General features: G+C 41.8%; 1 protein-coding gene across 5 annotated transcripts; it reads left to right on the plus strand.

The window, feature by feature from the left end:
- Nucleotides 1-48: 48 nt before the first annotated feature.
- On the plus strand, nt 49-14,526 carry LOC109895743 (endoplasmic reticulum mannosyl-oligosaccharide 1,2-alpha-mannosidase-like). Of its 5 annotated transcripts, none has more exons than XM_020489697.2 (17): nt 49-128; nt 318-425; nt 706-887; nt 1,099-2,395; nt 5,484-5,627; nt 6,165-6,273; nt 6,371-6,486; nt 6,623-6,741; nt 6,934-7,046; nt 7,270-7,446; nt 7,547-7,695; nt 7,936-8,124; nt 8,300-8,490; nt 9,272-9,392; nt 9,510-9,704; nt 9,870-10,001; nt 10,255-14,526. In XM_020489697.2, exons 4-17 carry the CDS (start codon nt 2,381-2,383, stop codon nt 10,459-10,461), a joined length of 1,977 nt encoding a protein of 658 aa, XP_020345286.1. In that variant the 5' UTR covers nt 49-128; nt 318-425; nt 706-887; nt 1,099-2,380; the 3' UTR covers nt 10,462-14,526. The 5 variants fall into 5 exon arrangements, with proteins under 5 accessions (XP_020345286.1, XP_031686116.1, XP_020345285.1 ...); XM_031830256.1 differs by having other exon boundaries at nt 50-128; nt 1,099-2,988; XM_020489696.2 differs by having other exon boundaries at nt 51-128; nt 7,267-7,446.
- The last annotated feature ends 4,921 nt before the right edge of the window (nt 14,527-19,447 follow it).

Below are 19,447 nucleotides of genomic sequence, written 5' to 3' on the forward strand. Positions count from 1 at the left end.
TAAAGCAGCTACAGCCTCAGTGTTCACAGTAAATGCGCCCTGAAAGTTGCACAACATTTTGACAACGTTCAAGTTTGCGTGTGCTCAGCAGACCTGAAATGTGCTTGGTGTCGAAAAAAAAACGAGAGGTAACATTGACAGGAACTATATTGATTTAATTATTTTCATCACAATGTGACACCTTCACCATTATATTCTAACAACATTTTAAATGTACAATATGTTTCTTAGATTTGTGTGGGAGCAGTTGTACTCTACAGCAGCAGAGAGATTAAACCCTGATCAGTTTTTGACGTGAAGGTTGTTCCATGTTCCAGGGATGTGTTACATTGATCCTAACCAGGGCAGCCCAGCTGATGCCATTCTGGTCTACTGTGACTTCACTTGCAGCACCAACGAGCTGTCTGTCTCCGCTCCAGCCTCAGGTACTTCCACACACACCTCTGGCTCTGGGACCCTCTGAACTATAGATATTTTTTTCATGTGGTAATAACATATGCTATGTGTGTTTGAAATTCGTTCAAACCTCAGGTGCCAATGAAGGCATGGCTGAAGGATTCTAGGACAAATATCTAATTTCATTGGTTGAGTTCAATGGAAAGAGGCTTTCAAGTGAGGCTCAAATCCAACCTTGATTCTGTCTTGCTCTCGTGTCCTTAGTTTGATTTGATGCTTTGAAACCACACCTTCCATTCCCTCTCCCAGTTTGAGTATCCAGGACCGGATGTAGTGCAGATGAGGTTCCTTAGGTTAAACAGCAGGCTCACCAGTCAGAACATTACATACTCCTGCCAGCCTGGGACAGAAAGGGATCAGGGGAAAGAGAGGTGAAGTTCCTGGCAGACACACGAAGACAAAGTTACCTGTGGACATTACGAGAGTGTGTGGTATGTTTTCAGACTATAATGATTACCATGTACTGTTTAGATGATGATGATGGTGACCAATCAATCAAATTGTATTGGTCACATACACATAATTAGCAGATGTTATTGCGCGTGTAGCAAAATGATGATGAAGAGGAGGGGGCTGTTGAGGGATGGTGAAGAGAGAGTCACTTCAGTGCTTGTAATTTACTTTGTGTTTCCTTCTTGGCAGTCCTCTGAGGAGCTGTATTCCGGAGAACGTCGTGAGTCAGGGTTCCAGTTTGAGAGCGAGGACCTCGATTTGCTTCCACTGAGAGATCTGGCAGTGTTAGGAAGCAGTGACCTCACACAGGAGTTTGGATTCACTGTCGGGTCTGTGTGCTTCAGCTAAAGGAAAGAGAGACACTCTCTCCAAGGACTGATAAGAGCAGAGACAACAATGAGACAATCACCAGACAACCTCCAGCTAGTGGAGAAATGACTCAGAGATACTGGAAAGAGACAGAGAAAGGCATTAGCATTTCTCCACTTCTCATGACAGAATTGTTTATTGACAAAGTAGAAGTACCAACCAACAGGACAAAGTGTCTGTTTTCTCTCTCCAAAGGTTAACCAGTTAACAAACATGAACTGGTTGGTCTGTGGCCAGGGATATTCTTGAGAGAAATTATCTTTGTATTTTGTGTACACTGATTTCATTTGTGATATTGAAACATGCTTATTCATGTAATTGGTTTAAATGATGGTGGTTTCCTTAAATGTTTATGGTGCTGTAATTCTGTTTTTTACAAACATTCCCATACTTAATTCAGGTATGTTCTTGACCAAGAGCACTGTGGCTTACACAACCTTCACTGCCGCAACTTAACAATGTGTCCCAAATCTGTGCTCACTCTACCCTTACATCCCAAGTTAGAAACTAAGGAACATATCAATATTGATCCCTTGGTCAAAAAGTAGGAAGACTAATACAATGAGGACTATTAGGAGCTATGACAATTAATTATTTGTATTTGGTGATAACATGTTATGCATTATTGCAGCACCTGATAGATGCAGTAGCCTAACTACCATTGGTGAAATTGTAATGTTCTGATGTCTGTTGATACAGAGGAACAATGCGGTACCATAAAACATTTTTGTTAAAGTTGATGTATATAGGTCATTCAATAAGACCAACGTTGACGTTTTCTGTAGATTCTTTGTGTCTCCTGTGTTTTTACCTCACTGTGATGAGGATGAGGTGATGAGGTGATGTCCCTGCTAGAGGTTTATCTTTGTCCCTCCTCAATTTACCACATGATTGTACACTCTGACCTGGCTTTATCCTACCATGAACCCCAACTTGAGAAGCTTTGACAAGGGAAAAATGACTCCCCAGTTCTATGAAAAACAGTTCTGATTCGAATGGAAAAACTCCAGGAGGGACTTTATGTGGTGGCTGCTCTTGATAATGTGCTTACAATTGATACTGGATTGCATGCAGCAGGCTTTGAACATAGTATGGAACTTCAATGACAGAGACAAAGGTATCTTTAAAGTTTTGCTCAGTTTCATCTTTGCTGAAAGGTGTGTGTTTGTAAATTGTGTGATTTACTTAATTTATTTGCTGGCCAGTTTTCTTCAAGTGTTTTATGTATCCAGTCAATGATCTCTCTCTCTCTCTAATATTTATATATATATATATATATATATATATAAAATCCATATGCTCTCATGTTTTGTAATATGCACACGAGATACCAGTAATTGTTTGGGGTTCAACTGAAATATATGAATAAATTAAAGTATTGTACTAATTTATTCATAATTCATTGGTATTGCCCCTCCACAAAAAGCACCCAAACAAGTGGAAAATATAAGCCATTTTAATTCAAACTTAAAGCACTTAAAAAGCGATGTGATTTGACTACATTAGATTAATGAACATTAACTACCGATGAAGAAGCTATGATGTTTCATGAAAATAATCGGGCGAAGTGTTGACATGAGAGAAAGGCGATAACTACAGTGTATCGTCCTCAGTCATTGTTGCCCCTGCTCTGATCGCTCAGATGACTTTTTCCTGACACTGAGCATAGACATTTCTGCTGCTGTTGAGTAGAGGACCATTCTCTTCAAGGTAGGCAATCATTTTAAGCAAACACTTGCGTTTATCCTGTAAGACATGCTCCTCGTTTATAGCGAATTGACTGTACTCGTGTAACGGCTTGTTTTTAGTCTGTAGGCCTCGTAATGCCTCGGTCTCTAGTCGCCCTGTGAATCGGTCAAGCCTCGCTCAAGACCCAGTACATTGGAATTGGGAGCTCCGAAGAGCACAAGAGACGATACATTGTAGTTTAAAATGTAAAGGTATTTCTAAATTCAACGTCTGTAGTTTTAGCCTGGGTTTTATTGGCAGACAGTAAATTATTATGTAGGTTTGGCGCTGATGTTTCACATCGTAATTAACAGCTGTTGCGCCAGGACTCCTGAGGTGAATAGCCTCCAGGCTTCCTCGTCAGATGGCATACAGTATTACACAACTAAAGTCATGTATTTCCTTTCTAAACTCATTTTACTTGTTTAGGAAAAAATGTAAGAAATATTTTCAATAGTGAGGACAAGTGGCTGACAGGCTGCAATAGGTGTGTAAAGTAAAATGACTTTAGTGACAGCAGCAAAATGGAAACGAAACTGCATTGCTTTGTTTTCAGTTTTATTTCTCTATTGAAACAAAGTGATCCGTATATATATATATATATATATATATATATATATATGTACGTATGTATGTATGTGTCCTCAATATTAAAAGTAGCTTAATCTGTTTTGATCTAATAAACCACATCTCTCTACAGTTGAGTTTGTATCAGAGAAGAGAATGTCAAATCAAATCAAATCAAATCAAATTTTATTTGTCACATACACATGGTTAGCAGATGTTAATGCGAGTGTAGCGAAATGCTTGTGCTTCTAGTTCCGACAATGCAGTAATAACGAACAAGTAATCTAACTAACAATTCCCAAAAAACTACTGTCTTATACACAGTGTAAGGGGATAAGGAATATGTACATAAGGATATATGAATGAGTGATGGTACAAAGCAGCATAGGCAAGATACAGTAGATGATATCGAGTACAGTATAACATATGAGATGAGTATGTAAACAAAGTGGCATAGTTAAAGTGGCTAGTGATACATGTATTACATAAGGATGCAGTCGATGATATAGAGTACAGTATATACATATGCATATGAGATGAATAATGTAGGGTAAGTAACATTATATAAGGTAGCATTGTTTAAAGTGGCTAGTGATATATTTACATAATTTCCCATCAATTCCCATTATTAAAGTGGCTAGAGTTGAGTCAGTGTCATTGACAGTGTGTTGGCAGCAGCCACTCAATGTTAGTGGTGGCTGTTTAACAGTCTGATGGCCTTGAGATAGAAGCTGTTTTTCAGTCTCTCGGTCCCAGCTTTGATGCACCTGTACTGACCTCACCTTCTGGATGACAGCGGGGTGAACAGGCAGTGGCTCAGGTGGTTGATGTCCTTGATGATCTTTATGGCCTTCCTGTAGCATCGGGTGGTGTAGGTGTCCTGGAGGGCAGGTAGTTTGCCCCCGGTGATGCGTTGTGCAGACCTCACTACCCTCTGGATAGCCTTACGGTTGAGGGCGGTGCAGTTGCCATACCAGGCGGTGATACACCTCGCCAGGATGCTCTCGATTGTGCATCTGTAGAAGTTTGTGAGTGCTTTTGGTGACAAGCCGAATTTCTTCAGCCTCCTGAGGTTGAAGAGGCGCTGCTGCGCCTTCTTCACGATGCTGTCTGTGTGAGTGGACCAATTCAGTTTGTCTGTGATGTTTATGCCAAGGAACTTAAAACTTGCTACCCTCTCCACTACTGTTCCATCGATGTGGATAGGGGGGTGTTCCCTCTGCTGTTTCCTGAAGTCCACAATCATCTCCTTAGTTTTGTTGACGTTGAGTGTGAGGTTATTTTCCTGACACCACACTCCGAGGGCCCTCACCTCCTCCCTGTAGGCCGTCTCGTCGTTGTTGGTAATCAAGCCTACCACTGTTGTGTCGTCCGCAAACTTGATGATTGAGTTGGAGGCGTGCGTGGCCACGCAGTCGTGGGTAAACAGGGAGTACAGGAGAGGGCTCAGAACGCACCCTTGTGGGGCCCCAGTGTTGAGGATCAGAGGGGTGGAGATGTTGTTGCCTACCCTCACCACCTGGGGGCGGCCCGTCAGGAAGTCCAGTACCCAGTTGCACAGGGCGGGGTCGAGACCCAGGGTCTCGAGCTTGATGACGAGCTTGGAGGGTACTATGGTGTTGAATGCCGAGCTGTAGTCGATGAACAGCATTCTCACATAGGTATTCCTCTTGTCCAGATGGGTTAGGGCAGTGTGCGGTGTGGTTGAGATTGCATCGTCTGTGGACCTATTTGGGCGGTAAGCAAATTGGAGTTGGTCTAGGGTGTCAGGTAGGGTGGAGGTGATATGGTCCTTGACTAGTCTCTCAAAGCACTTCATGATGACGGATGTGAGTGCTACGGGGCGGTAGTCGTTTAGCTCAGTTACCTTACCTTAGCTTTCTAATTGGCAGCCCACTTTCTCCCTCTAGCACTGTGCCTATGACTTCACCGTGGGGTGGGCTGGAGACATGAACCCACCATCAAGGACGGACTTTGTGTCTTTAACCCTCACTGGACAAGGAAGTGGCATCTATAATAACAGTAAACAGTGGAGAAGACAGTCCTGCTGGAGGGTGAGTGATGGCTGAAGGAAGTCAACCAACTTACTTATCTCACACACTGATACGATGACTCATTATGTGCTATTTACAGTTTATTTATATGCTGTAAGGCATATCGCACTGAATGTTTTGTACATCAAATGTAGCGTGACATTTTAATGGTTTACTAACTTGAATAAAAAAATGTCTCAAAGACATAATTGTGATCATAACCATAATATCATGTGATAGCCACTCAAGAAGGACATGACTGGTGCTCAGACCTGTCACTGTTAGTCAGTAGAGGTATGACCGTTGTTTATCAGAAGAATACGACGCTGCAGTGCTTCTGTATAGTAGCAGCATGTTACTATAGTGACGCAGTTGATCAGACATGTAGCACTGTGTGACATTCAGTGATTCTTCTGTATTTCTTGTTGATCGTGTGCTTGTCTCTCCTGACGGACAAGCCAGCGCAGTCAATTTACAAATGAGTTTTTATCTAATTCACCTTGTGCTTATGGCTTTGTCATTTTCTCTCTCACCCAAATTGCACCCATATATCCACAGAAATGGAAACTGTTATCCAGATTGCAGCGCAACCTAATCCTCTTCACCGTGGCTCTCATGTTAGTTTGTGGGATTGCTACTAACCCCAGTGTCACAGAACATTTCCGAGGTAAGTCCAGCAAAACAATGGAATTGTTATAATGTATGGTGGTGACTGTTCCCGAGGCACCAGAGACTGAGCATTCTCCCCTCTGCTTCCTCCCCAGGCTTGGCTGTTGTTGCGAAGGAGGAAGGGGACCATGCTCTGAAACCTGTCATCCATGAGGTCCAACCTGAGTTGGACAAACTGAACCGACCGTTAGTACCAGAGTCACCTTCAGAGGTTGGTACATTCCACTCCTCTGCTTTACTACTAAAGCCAACCTTTGACTATGACAAAATATGTGGATTGACACATCCAGTAAGCTGGGTTTCTGAAGTAAAGCTTTTCCCTCCCTTTACCATATCTCTTCCTTCAGAAGCAGAAGAGGGCAGCCCACAAGCGGGGGCCACCCGGCCTGCAGAACCGACTGCAAAAGAAAGGGAACGTGTCAGATACCCAGGTGGAGAAAGAGGAGGGAGAGAAGCCACTTGTTAAGTAAGACTAGCCTCTAATCAGTGGAGAGAACTGATGGACTGATTGATAACAACATACTGATACACCTTTATTGCATGGGTTAGAGAAGTGGATTGTGATGCGTAATCTGAATAAAATATACAACTCGATTCCAAGCAAATATAAACATGTTTTCTTGTCTTCTCATCTTGACTGGCCCCTATGTGTGTTTAGCTGGCGTGTGGCCATGATTGACCAAGCCACTGAAAGAAGAACTGCCAAGGAAGCAGCGAACAAGGTGGATGTCCCAGAGGTTGAGCAAGAGGGCCATTCACACAAGGAGCCAGGTCTTTGCCATGTTTATGCCTCTACTGTCTCTCTCTGTCTCTCTCTGCTCAAACCCTCCATAGCACCCCTTCATGACCATGAACAACAGCTGAGTTTATTAACCACACGTTGAGTTTGATGTGTTCATGGCCTGAAAGAGACTTAAATAGAAGTAGTAAATTCATAATTCTGGAACGGACTTGGATGGTGGCCTAATATCTTGGCACGTGTGTGTTTCAGAAGTCGATAGGCTTGAGGCAGTACGTGATGCTTTCAGACATGCATGGAAGGGCTACAAAGAGTTTGCCTGGGGGAAAGATGAGCTGAGGCCCATGTCTAAGTCCTATGGAGAGTGGTTTGGCCTAGGCTTGACCCTAATTGATGCACTGGATACAATGTGGATCCTCAACCTCAAAAAAGGTACCTACAGTACATTCATGATCCAGCTTTTCTATATACCTTCTTTATCAAAGTTTTCATGGAGTTAGACCACTAAAGTTTCTTGCCCTCTTTTGGACAGAGTTTGAGGAGGCTAAGACCTGGGTGTCCACAGAGCTGTCCTTTGATAAAGACGTGGACGTGAACCTGTTTGAGAGCACCATCCGTATCCTGGGCGGCTTGCTAAGCACTTACCATCTGACTGGAGACACTCTGTTCCTGGACAAGGCTGTGAGTCACGTACAGGGAGACCTATAGAGAGCTGGCACTTACTGTTTCTGCTGCTGGGCCTCTGGCACTTCCTCCTCCAGTCCCTCTGCCTCTCAAAGACCCTTTCATGGGCTGCTGCTAATGCTGCTGTTGGTCATATGAATTAAGTCCTGAAATTCTCTTTGGGAGATGTGGGTCTGGTTAAGGAAACCAAATTGATGGGCATTTCTGTTTTTTTATTTTATTTTTATGACTTTGCAGAAAGATATAGGAACGAGGTTAATGCCTGCCTTCAACACCCCATCCAAGATCCCCTACTCAGATGTGAACATTGGGAAGGGTACGGCCCACCCCCCTCGATGGACGTCGGACAGCACTGTTGCGGAGGTCACCAGCATCCAGCTGGAATTTAGGGAGCTGAGTCGCCTCACTCAGGACACACGCTACCAGGTAAACCAAGCCACAACAGAGTATCAGGATCTGTTGGTAATGTTCATACCAACACTCAAAAGCAATGTTCCAATGGCAGGACTCGATATGACGTCAGGTTTGATTTATACAGCACTCTATCAATCATCTCTGACGACATTTAACTGACTTTCTCCTCCATCCCCTTCTTCTACAGGCTGCAGTGGATGAGGTCATGCAGAAAGTCCACAAGCTGGAGGGGAAGCAGGATGGCCTCGTCCCCATGTTCATCAACACCAACAGCGGCCAGTTCACCCATTTGGGGATGTTCACGCTGGGTGCACGGGCAGACAGCTACTACGAATACCTCCTCAAACAGTGGATCCAGGGAGGCAAGAAGGAGACGGCGTGAGTCAAACTCTTTTCTAAACACTTTCCGGTCTACTTTTCTCAAGGCTGTATATGAGGTTTAGGCTGACGCTAAGTCAGGTCTAGCCACTCAGGTCCTACTGATCTTGTCTAGGCTCCCTGCTAAGTACTGGGGGCATTCAGCGGAGTTGTCCCTGCTCTAGCTTGCTGTCATGTTTGACAGTCTCATAGCTTGATCTCCTCAGAGCTGTCCCTCCCCTGATGTAACTGAGATGACTTAAACAGCCCAAGTCTCTCTGTTACCTGTAGTGCTGGACAAGCTGTGTGGATGTTAAAGAACAGCTGTATGTCGTATCAGGCTGTGCATAAGACTGAACATTTCATGACTCTGTCTGGTGATATTTGCTCAACTTCATGCACAACTAGGTCTTCAGAGCTGCCTTATAAAACATTTACCCTCAGTTGGAACAGCTCTCTCGGACCCAGCACAGCTTGAGGACAGATTTGAGTTATTGTACTATGTTTTAAAAGTAGTTCCTTGTATTTTATTTTTTTCTTGGCTCAGTGCTGTATCAGTTGGTGTTGTGGATTCTATGGGACACGTATAAAATAACAGAAAACTACGCAAGTACCATTAAGCTGACTGCTTCTCAGTATTTGTGTAGTTATAGACTATATTCCTTTAAGTCAAAGCAGTGTTGTGCTTATACAGAGCAGTACAAATAAACAGGTGCTTGGCTGTAAAGCTGTGGCTGTTTTGGGTGTTCCTCGGGTTGTGCTCCAGAGTGCTTGGCTATAAAGCTGTGACTGTGTTCCTCAGGTTGCTGGAGGATTACCTGCAGGCCCTGGAGGGAGTGAAGAAGAACCTGCTGAAGAAGTCCTCTCCGAACAGGCTGACCTTCGTTGGGGAGCTTTCCCATGGCAGGTTCAGCCCCAAAATGGTTAGGATACTGACTATGCACACTAAATGAGTGTGTGTTGAAAAAACTGCTGTTTTCTCTAGATTGTGTAACATGGACATGGTCGTTCTCCACTGAACCCCCCCTCCCCCATGTCAGGACCACCTGGTGTGTTTCCTCCCTGGGACCCTGGCTCTAGGGGCCCACCACGGCCTGCCAGCAGAACACATGGAGCTGGCCAAGCAGCTGATGGAGACCTGCTTCCAGATGTATGCCCAGATGGAGACTGGCCTGAGCCCTGAGATTGTCCACTTTAACATGCACGAGGGCAGCATCGGAGATGTAGATGTGAAGGTAGGGGTGTGCTCTGAACAACACTCACAGCAGAGATATGGTTATGATCAACACCCAACTGAAGTGCTATTTGGTTCCTGACAATTTATTTCACTGTTGTGAAGTGTGTTTTTTTTGTTGATGCAATTGATATGATTGTTTCTCGTGTGTGTGTCATTACTTCAGCTTGCAGACAGACACAACCTCCTGCGCCCTGAGACGGTGGAGAGCTTGTTCTATCTGTACAGGTTCACTAAAGACAGGAAGTACAGGGACTGGGGCTGGGAGATCCTTCAGAACTTCAACAAGTATACCAAGGTGAGCGAGCACAGTCACTAACCAGCCTAGACTACTGTAAATACTGTAAGTAAATGAACCCGCCTGGTCCCAGATCTGTTTGGCATGACAATAGGAGTTATCTGGAACCAGGTTATTGAGAACTGCATTGTTAAAGTGAGTGATGAATCCTTATGTGTTAATTGAGTTAGTATTCCACAGATGGTACGCATCCTTCTTATAATAACGTGTGATAACAACATGTGATAACGTAATAACATGTGTGTCTCACCAGGTTTCTACTGGTGGCTACACGTCCATCAACAACGTCCGGGACCCAGAGTACCCCAGCCCCCGGGACAAGATGGAGAGTTTTTTCCTGGGGGAGACTCTCAAATACTTCTACCTGCTGTTCTCCGATGACCCGGAGCTGCTCAGTCTGGACAAGTATGTGTTCAACACAGAGGCTCACCCCTTGCCCATCTGGCCCACTGCACAGTGAGAGATACACAGGGCAAGTCAACATGAAGCACATATACAGTAATACATCACAGCTCAGGGCTTGGCTAACACCAATATATCTAGTTTTTCCTTATTGCATATCTCAGTGACTCAAATTTGGGTTGGTTTACCCTCTCCTAAATTGAAAACTCTGGAAAAAAAATGCCCATTTTTAAAAGCCGGAATTCATTGTTTGTTTAAAAAGTGATTGTTACAGTCATGATGGGGAGGGGTTGCAGCAGTGCTGGGGTGAGATTGAAGCGTAGTAGCTTTGATATACAGTGGGGCAAAAAAGTATTTAGTCAGCCACCAATTGTGCAAGTTCTCCCACTTAAAAAGATGAGAGGCCTGTAATTTTCATCATAGGTAAAACACAAAATGAGAGAAAAAATAATTTTATTAATTTATTTGCAAATTATGGTGTAAAATAAGTATTGTATCTATGATGAAAATTACAGGCCTCTCTCATCTTTTTAAGTGGGAGAACTTGCACAATTGGTGGCTGACTAAATACTTTTTTGCCCCACTGTATATTTGGTTATCTTTGTCTGTTCTCGCCACATTGCTGCTGAGAGGGCCTGTCTATCCTCTGATGACAGTTGTTTACTCTGAAGGAAGAGTGGAAAACATGACAGGCAGCCAAGCTATGTCCTTGGATCATCATGGTTATTTTGTACACCAACACTAGCTGTGCCTAGATTGGAGGCAGCAGCAGCCTGAGAGGAAGTGCTAGTTTGACAGAATACAGCACTGAGTGACCAGTGACACTCCCTATCATGGACTTCCCACATGAAGAAATTCTATAGTATACTATGGTATAAATCACTGTAGTGTATACTGTAGTATTTACAGTTAACTATATTATAAGTACTGCAGTAAAGGAAAACAGTAGTATACTGTAGTATTTATTATAGTGTTTTTGTTGTATTATCTTTGACATAGAAGGGGAGGCTTTCTCCTTCCAAAAACCTACTGGAGAATAACTAATGAAGCACATTTTCCATAACCTGTAGGTAGGTAGGACTGGGGTCTGAATGGAGAGTTCAGAGCTTCTGTTCTTTTCTATAACCTGTAGGGAACACAATATATAGTCTATACTTGGCATATAGGTTTCTCACTTATGGGTGGTGCAAATTGGGATATGGGGGAGGGGAACGGGCACAGTATATGCTAATTAAATACTGTAGTATTTACTATAGTTATAAAAGAGTAGTGTTTTTGTGGACATTACTGTAGTATTTACTAAAACATTCTATAGTAAGTTCTACACATAATTGAGGGATACTACAGTGTGTAGTATAATATACTACAGCTTACTATGGAATTCTATAGTATGTACTGTAGTATTCATTTTTTTAATGTATGTGTGTTTACAGTAAATGACCAAGTATTGTGATAAAACATTCTGTGTCCCTGGATCCTCTCACTCTCCGGTCTCTTGATCGCATTCTTAAGAAATGGTTTATACAGATTTTGAAAAGAAAATCAGTCATGTCAGGCATAGATTAGTCTGATTTTAATTGCATACTGTGAACCTTTTTGTGTATGGGGACTGCAAGCACTTATTCTTTAATTTCCTTGTGTTTTGTATTTGACTGACTCAGCTGCTATTATATTTAATGAATGTTACATTTTCCTTATTTGTCATGCTTTCCTTTGTTGTGGGGTCAAACTAGTGTAAGTGGGAGTGGACATTTGTCTAATTTTAGTTATACAAATGTTTGAGATTTAAGCTGAATTTAGTTAGTATCATTTTAATTAATTTAGTGTATTGTGGTATACTACAGTGCCTTCAGAAAGTATTCATACCACTTGACTTATTCCACAATTTGTTTTTGTAGTCTGAATTCATAATTGATTAAATAAATGTATTCTCTCACCCATCTCCACACAATACCTCATAATGACAAAGTGAAACCCTGTTTTTAGCAAATTTATAAAGAAATGTAATGCATAAGTATTCACACCCCTGAGTCAATACATGTTAGAATCACCTTTGGCAGCTTTGCTTAAAGGTGAATTTGTCTCCCAGTGTCTGTTGGAAAGCAGACTGAACCAGATTTTCCACTAGGATTTTGCCTGTGTTAGCTCTATTCTGTTTTTTAAATTATCATTAACTCCCTAGTTCTTGCCAATGACAAGCATACCCATAACATGATGCAACCACCACCATGCTTGAAAATATGAAGTGTATCTTTGTATTGGGGCGGCAGGGTAGCCTAGTGGTTAGAGTGTTGGACTAGTAACCGAAAGGTTGTTCGAATCCCCGAGCTGACAAGGTACAAATCTGTCGTTCTACCCCTGAACAGGCAGTTAACCCACTGTTCCTAGGCCGTCATTGAAAATAAGAATTTGTTCTTAACTGACTTGCCTAGTAAAATAAAGGTAAAATAAATACATAAATTGACTGGGTGTTTTGGTACACCATTTATAGTGTAATCACTTCACCATGCTCAAAGGGATATTCAATGTCTGCTTCTTTTTTTTTTTTTACCCATCTATCAATAGGTGCCCTTCTTTGCGCAGCATTGGAAAACTTCTAGTCTTTGTGGTTGAATCTTTATGAAATTCACTGTTCAACTGAGGGACCTTACAGATAATTGCATGTGTGGGGTACAGAGATGAGGTAATCATGTTAAACAATTATTGCACACAAAGTGAGTCCATGCAACTTATGTGACTTGTTAAGCAAATATTTACTCCTGAACTTATTCAGGCTTGCCATAACAAAGGGGTTGAATACTTGACTCAAAATTTTAAACTGCAACACAACAAAATGTAGGAAAAGTCAGTGTGTGACTACTTTCTGAAGGCACTGTATATCTGGATAGGCTGTATCATTCCTGTAAATATCTATTGGGAATGTAATATGTACATTTTTCACTCTCATGATTCTATTTGTAGTGGTATTTTATTTAAACGTTTTTGAGACTCAATTCAACATCCTAGGTGTATAGAGTGAGATTTTTGTTTCCTTCCCAATTGGAATGTTCAGCGAGCTCCTCCTTCAGTGTTGCTTCACTTGTGCCTTCAACGTTGCCCTGGATAACCTTATGAAACTATTTTGACATCATTCATAAATTGCTGTTTTGTTATGGAAATGTGGATAGTTGTGCACAGATTTTTGTTTTACATATTCATGGTGTGGAATAAGGAATGTCATTTTCCAACAGTCTTTCAACCATTTGCTGGATGTACTTCCGTAACTTTCAAACTGTGCATGCACTTATATCACGAATAAGGGCTCTCTGCTTGCTATCCCTCTTTCACATTTCTGATCAGTTATTATACTGCTGGTTGGATTTCAGATTCCTTTAGAACTCTGATGTTTCTCAAAATGGATTCTAAACGTTTATAAACCAAAGATATCCTGGTTATTACAATATCTGGAATGAATCTACACTTCATTCTGTGAGGAATGACAAAATAAGCCATTTCCCTAAGCCATGTTTTATAACAATGTAACAATGTAAGGACTATTGGAGTTTTTGATACAGCATCTGAAGTCAGCTGCAGCCTGCTGACAGCTGTTAGCTAACCAAGGTCAACAGCGTGTTATTACTGTCTTGGTTAATCACGTCTGCTGTTCTGATTCCCTCAAGCTGTGGAGGACCATTTTATTTCAAACTGCTAATGCCATATACCCACCTGGGACCTTAAGGCAAAATAAGAAATATAAGTTATTGTATTTTTCTTGCATATTGTAAACATTTGCAGTCAATGTTACACATTGGTCAGAATCTCTCCATTTCAATTCAACTATGCGCCTATGACATTTGCAACACTGTATTTTGGAACCGCCCGTGTGATGAGACTGCAACACCACTGACTCAGATGGAAAGTAGTACACCCATGTCTTGATTTAAATCTCTTTCAACTTGGGCATGAACATGCTAAACCAAGGGCTGGGAGCTAATGAGACCAGTGTTTCTGGGTCTGTGAACTGTTTTTAAGTCATGGCCTTTCAAAATGTGTTATGAATCATGTCACTTAGTTTTATTAAACCATGGACCTGCTTTAATTTTGTATAAATGTCAACATTAAAATACTTTTATTGAACATTTTACAACTGTCACTCGATCATTACAATCCATGTCGAAGGCATTTCATCAGTATCTCTCCCTCTCCATTTTCACCCACTGGGCGATGGAATCAGACTCCATCTTACAGGCCTTTTATAACAGATGTCGGATCAGCGTCATTGGCCTCTCTGGGAAGTAAGATCGCATGTTATAATATTAGCATTGAATTGAAACCATGCCTGTGGTGGTACCGTAAAAGATACTAAATAATATTCTAGAGTAAATAATTGTATATTGTTTGAATTTACAGTAGTTGATTGTGGAGTGGAAGAAAGTCAAGTGCGATTTTTGAATGTGACATAAGTCCTCTCACCTCAAATCCAAATGGTGAGCCCCCTCTGAGATGCAATCAGTGATGAGCTTAAGGACTTTCTCACCTACAGAACAAAAGTCATACACATTTTATTCATATCTTACTCTTCCATTTGCCCATGGGTCCAGGTCTCCATTGGAGAAAATGTTGCTGGCTGTGGAGAGGGCTGATAAGGCAACAAAGAACCGAAACATAAAGAACAAAACAGCACTGAGGAAACCATACTATGGAAAAATTAAGCGGACTAGGGTGACATTACAGCCAAGTGTTCTAGAAGCAAGCCATGTGTACTGCATGGGAATTTCAAATGATGTTGAAATGAGCAAGGCAGCAGGGTCATTCCGCCAAACAGTTGCCATCTCAAGAATTTAATTTAAAATACTATAGTAAGTGCCTATGAAGTGCCAAATAAAGCAACAGGGTTGATGACTTAAATGAGGGTACTTTTGCCATTAAAATGCTCAGTCTGATCTTGTGGGGGTGCTGACAAAAAATGTAAATAGATTTACATACACAGCCCTGGTTAGCGGATAGGATCGTCTAAACTCTATAGCTTACCCAACTTACCCATTTAATGTAGGAGGTTACATAAGCAAATAAAAGATAAGTGGTCATTGGTCAGAATAATCTGATTGTGATGTCATGCTGTGGGCCAAAAACTCCATCCCACCTGAACAGGCTGAAATTCCAGGTGGGTTTTTTTCTTCAAAAAGGGTGTTATCATTTTCACAATTTCAGAGTGTTAATTCAACCTCATAGTGTGGAAATACATATTTTTTTAAAGAACTAGCATCACATTTTTGACTGCACTGCCCCTTTAAAACGAGGGACAGGGGTTTTTGGACCTTAAATTTTGTTTACTAATCTCATCAAATAAATAATGATCTTCAGAAATTACCTTGTCAAAGCAACTAAATTATACAGTACCAATCAAAAGTTTGGACACACCTACTCATTCCTGGATTTTTCTTTATTTTTACTAGTGTCTACAATGTAGAATAATAGTGAACACATCACAACTATGAAATAACACATTGAATCTGTTAAACAAATTAAAATATATCTAATATTTGAGATTCTTCAAAGTACCCACCCATTGCCTTGATAACAGCTTTGTACACTCTTGGCATTCTCTCAACCAGCTTCACCTGGAATGCTTTTCCAACAGTCTTGAAGGAGTTCCCACATATGCTTGAATGCTTGTTGGCTCCTTTTCCTTCACTCTGCGGTTGAACTCATCCCAAACCATCTCAATTGGGCTGAGGTTGGGTGATTGTCGAGGCCAGGGGCCTCATTTATAAAAATGTTCTTAGATTTATACTTGAACTTAGTTGTGAGATCATTTCCGACGGTGTGCTTACGTTTGATTTATAAATGATACTGAGCATAAAAAACTTTGCTTGCGCAGGTTCTAAGAAGCCCATTTGTAGCTTACGCACCAGTGATCTATACATCTCAAATTAACTTAAAAGTGACGGCACCTGAATGTGCCTTACAGTCAGCGATTTCCCCTTACAGAATGCTAGCACAAATGAGGATTTAGTCAGGAATAGCCATGGACCAAAAGAGAACAGCAAACGTTTTGGAAGACGAGACCACGTCGATGGTAGAGGAGATTGAAGACAGGCAACATGTATTATTCAGTGAACTAAATAGTGGGTTGACAAAGAAAGCCAAAACAGGTAGCTTGGGAGTGTGTCGCCGCTGCAGTGAACCAGGTGGGGCAGCAAGACAGAACTGTAGCTGATGTGAAAAAGAAATGGTCTGACCTTAAACTGCAAGGGAAAAAAAGAATAGCCATACATAACCAGCAGGAAAATCACTCACGTGAGGTCGAGACTTGGCATAGAGATAAGATCATTTCCACGTATTTGGGCTGCAATCTGAGGTGCAGTTAACTCTAATGAACGTATCCTCTGCAGCAGAGGTAACTCTGGGTCTTCCTTTCCTGTGGCGGTCCTCATGAGAGCCAGTTTCCTCATAGCGCTTGATGGTTTTTGCAACTGCGCTTTCAAAGTTCTTGAAATGTTCCAGATTGACTGACCTTCATGTCTTACTCTAATGATGGACTGTCATTTCTCTTTGCTTATTTGAGCTGTTCTCGCCATAATATGGACTTGGTCTATGGACCATAATATGGACTCAGAAGTACAAGATGGGGAGGGGGGCGGGGGTAGGTTGACCTCAGGTCTCCCCACTGGAAGCCCGAGGTAGGGCGAGCGGGGGAATCTATCAAATAGCACACCTCTAAATTTGTACAGTACTAATGCAATTAGTAAAATCAGTCACACTACGAAATACTATCAAATAAACCACAATTCATTCATAATACTGTGAATACAGTTGAAATCGGAAGTTTACATACACCTTAGCCAAATACATTTAAACTCAGTTTTGACACTTAATGCTAGTAAAAAATCCCCTGTCTTAGGTCAGTTAGGATCACCACGTTATTTTAAGAAGGGTGAAATGTCAGAATAATAGTAGAGAGAATGATTTATTTCAGCTTTACATAGACTCAATTAGTATTTTTTAGCATTGCCTTTAAATTGTTTAACTTGGGTCAAACGTTTCGGGTAGCCTTCCACAAGCTACCCACAATAAGTTGGGTGAATTTTGGCCCATTCCTCTTGACAGAGCTGGTGTAACTGAGTCAGGATTGTAGGCCTCCTTGCTCGCACACGCTTTTTCAGTTCTGTCCACAACTTTTCTATAGGATTGAGGTCAGGGCTTTGTGATGGCCACTCCAATACCTTGACTTTGTTGTCCTTAAGCCATTTTGCCACAACTTTGGAAGTATGCTTGGGGTCATTGTCCATTTGGAAGACCCATTTGCGACCAAGCTATAACTTCCTGACTGATGTCTTGAGATGTTGCTTCAATATATCCACATAATTTTCCGCCTCATGATGCCATCTATTTTGTAAAGTGCACCAGTCCCTCCTGCAGCAAAGCACCCCCACAACATGATGCTGCCACCCCCATATGCTTCACAGTTGGGATGGTGTTCTTCGGCTTGCAAGCCTCCCCCTTTTTCCTCCAAACATAACGATGGTCATTATGGCCAAACAGTTCTATTGTTGTTTCATCAGACCAGAGAACATTTCTCCAAAAAGTACGATCTTTGTCCCCATATGCAGTTGCAAACCGTAGTCTGCCTTTTTATGGCGGTTTTGAAGCAGTGGCTTCTTCCTTGCTGAGCGGCCTTTCAGGTTATGTCGATATAGGACTCGTTTTATTGTAGATATAGATACTTTTATACCTGTTTCCTCCAGCATCTTCACAAGGTCCATTGCTGTTGTTCTGGGATTGATTTGCACTTTTCGGACCCAAGTACGTTCATCTCTAGGAGTCAGAACGTGTCCCCTTGCGTGGTCCCATGGTGTTTATACTTGCGTACTATTGTTTGTACAGATGAATGTGGTACCGTCAGGCATTTGGAAATTGCTCCCAAGTATGAACCAGACTTGTGGAGGTCTACAATTTTTTCTGAGGTCTTGACTGATTTCTTTTGATTTTCCCATGATGTCAAGCAAAGAGGCACTGAGTTTGAAGGTAGGCCTTGAAATACATCTACAGGTGCACCTCCATTTGGCTTACATTATGTAAATTAGCCCACCAGAAGGTTCTAAAGCCATGATATCATTTTCTGGAATTTTTCAAGCTGTTTAAAGGCACAGTCAACTTAGTGTATGTAAACTTCTGACCCACTGGAATTGTGATACAGTGAATATTAAGTGAAATAATCTGTCTGCAAACAATTGTTGGAAAAATGACTTGTGTCATGCACAAAATAGATGTCCTAACCGACTTTCCAAAACTATAGTTTGTTAACAAGAAATGTATGGAGTGGTTGAAAAACGAATTTTAATGACTCCAACGTAAGTGTCACAGACATATAGTTGCATTTTATTCTGGTTTGTGAAAAATTGTTATGAATAATATAAAACCAGTCTGCACACCACCAAGGTGAATCGGTTTAGTCTTGACTCTTGGTTGACAGTGTTGGGGATGGGTAATGTAGTCTTGACTCTTGGTTGACAGTGTACGGGGATGGGTAATGTAGTCTTGACTCTTGGTTGACAGTGTTCGGGGATGGGTAATGTATTCTTGACTCTTGGTTGACAGTGTTCGGGGATGGGTAATGTAGTCTTGACTCTTGGTTGACAGTGTTCGGGGATGGGTAATGTAGTCTTGACTCTTGGTTGACAGTGTTCGGGGATGGGTAATGTAGTCTTGACTCTTGGTTGACAGTGTTCGGGGATGGGTAATGTAGTCTTGACTCTTGGTTGACAGTGTTCGGGGATGGGTAATGTAGTCTTGACTCTTGGTTGACAGTGTTCGGGGATGGGTAATGTAGTCTTGACTCTTGGTTGACAGTGTTCGGGGATGGGTAATGTAGTCTTGACTCTTGGTTGACAGTTTTCGGGGATGGGTAATGTAGTCTTGACTCTTGGTTGACAGTGTTCGGGGATGGGTAATGTAGTCTTGACTCTTGGTTGACAGTGTTCGGGGATGGGTAATGTAGTCTTGACTCTTGGTTGACAGTGTTCGGGGATGGGTAATGTAGTCTTGACTCTTGGTTGACAGTG

This window comes from Oncorhynchus kisutch, linkage group LG8 (assembly GCF_002021735.2).
Source record: "Oncorhynchus kisutch isolate 150728-3 linkage group LG8, Okis_V2, whole genome shotgun sequence".
Lineage (NCBI taxonomy): Eukaryota > Metazoa > Chordata > Actinopteri > Salmoniformes > Salmonidae > Oncorhynchus > Oncorhynchus kisutch.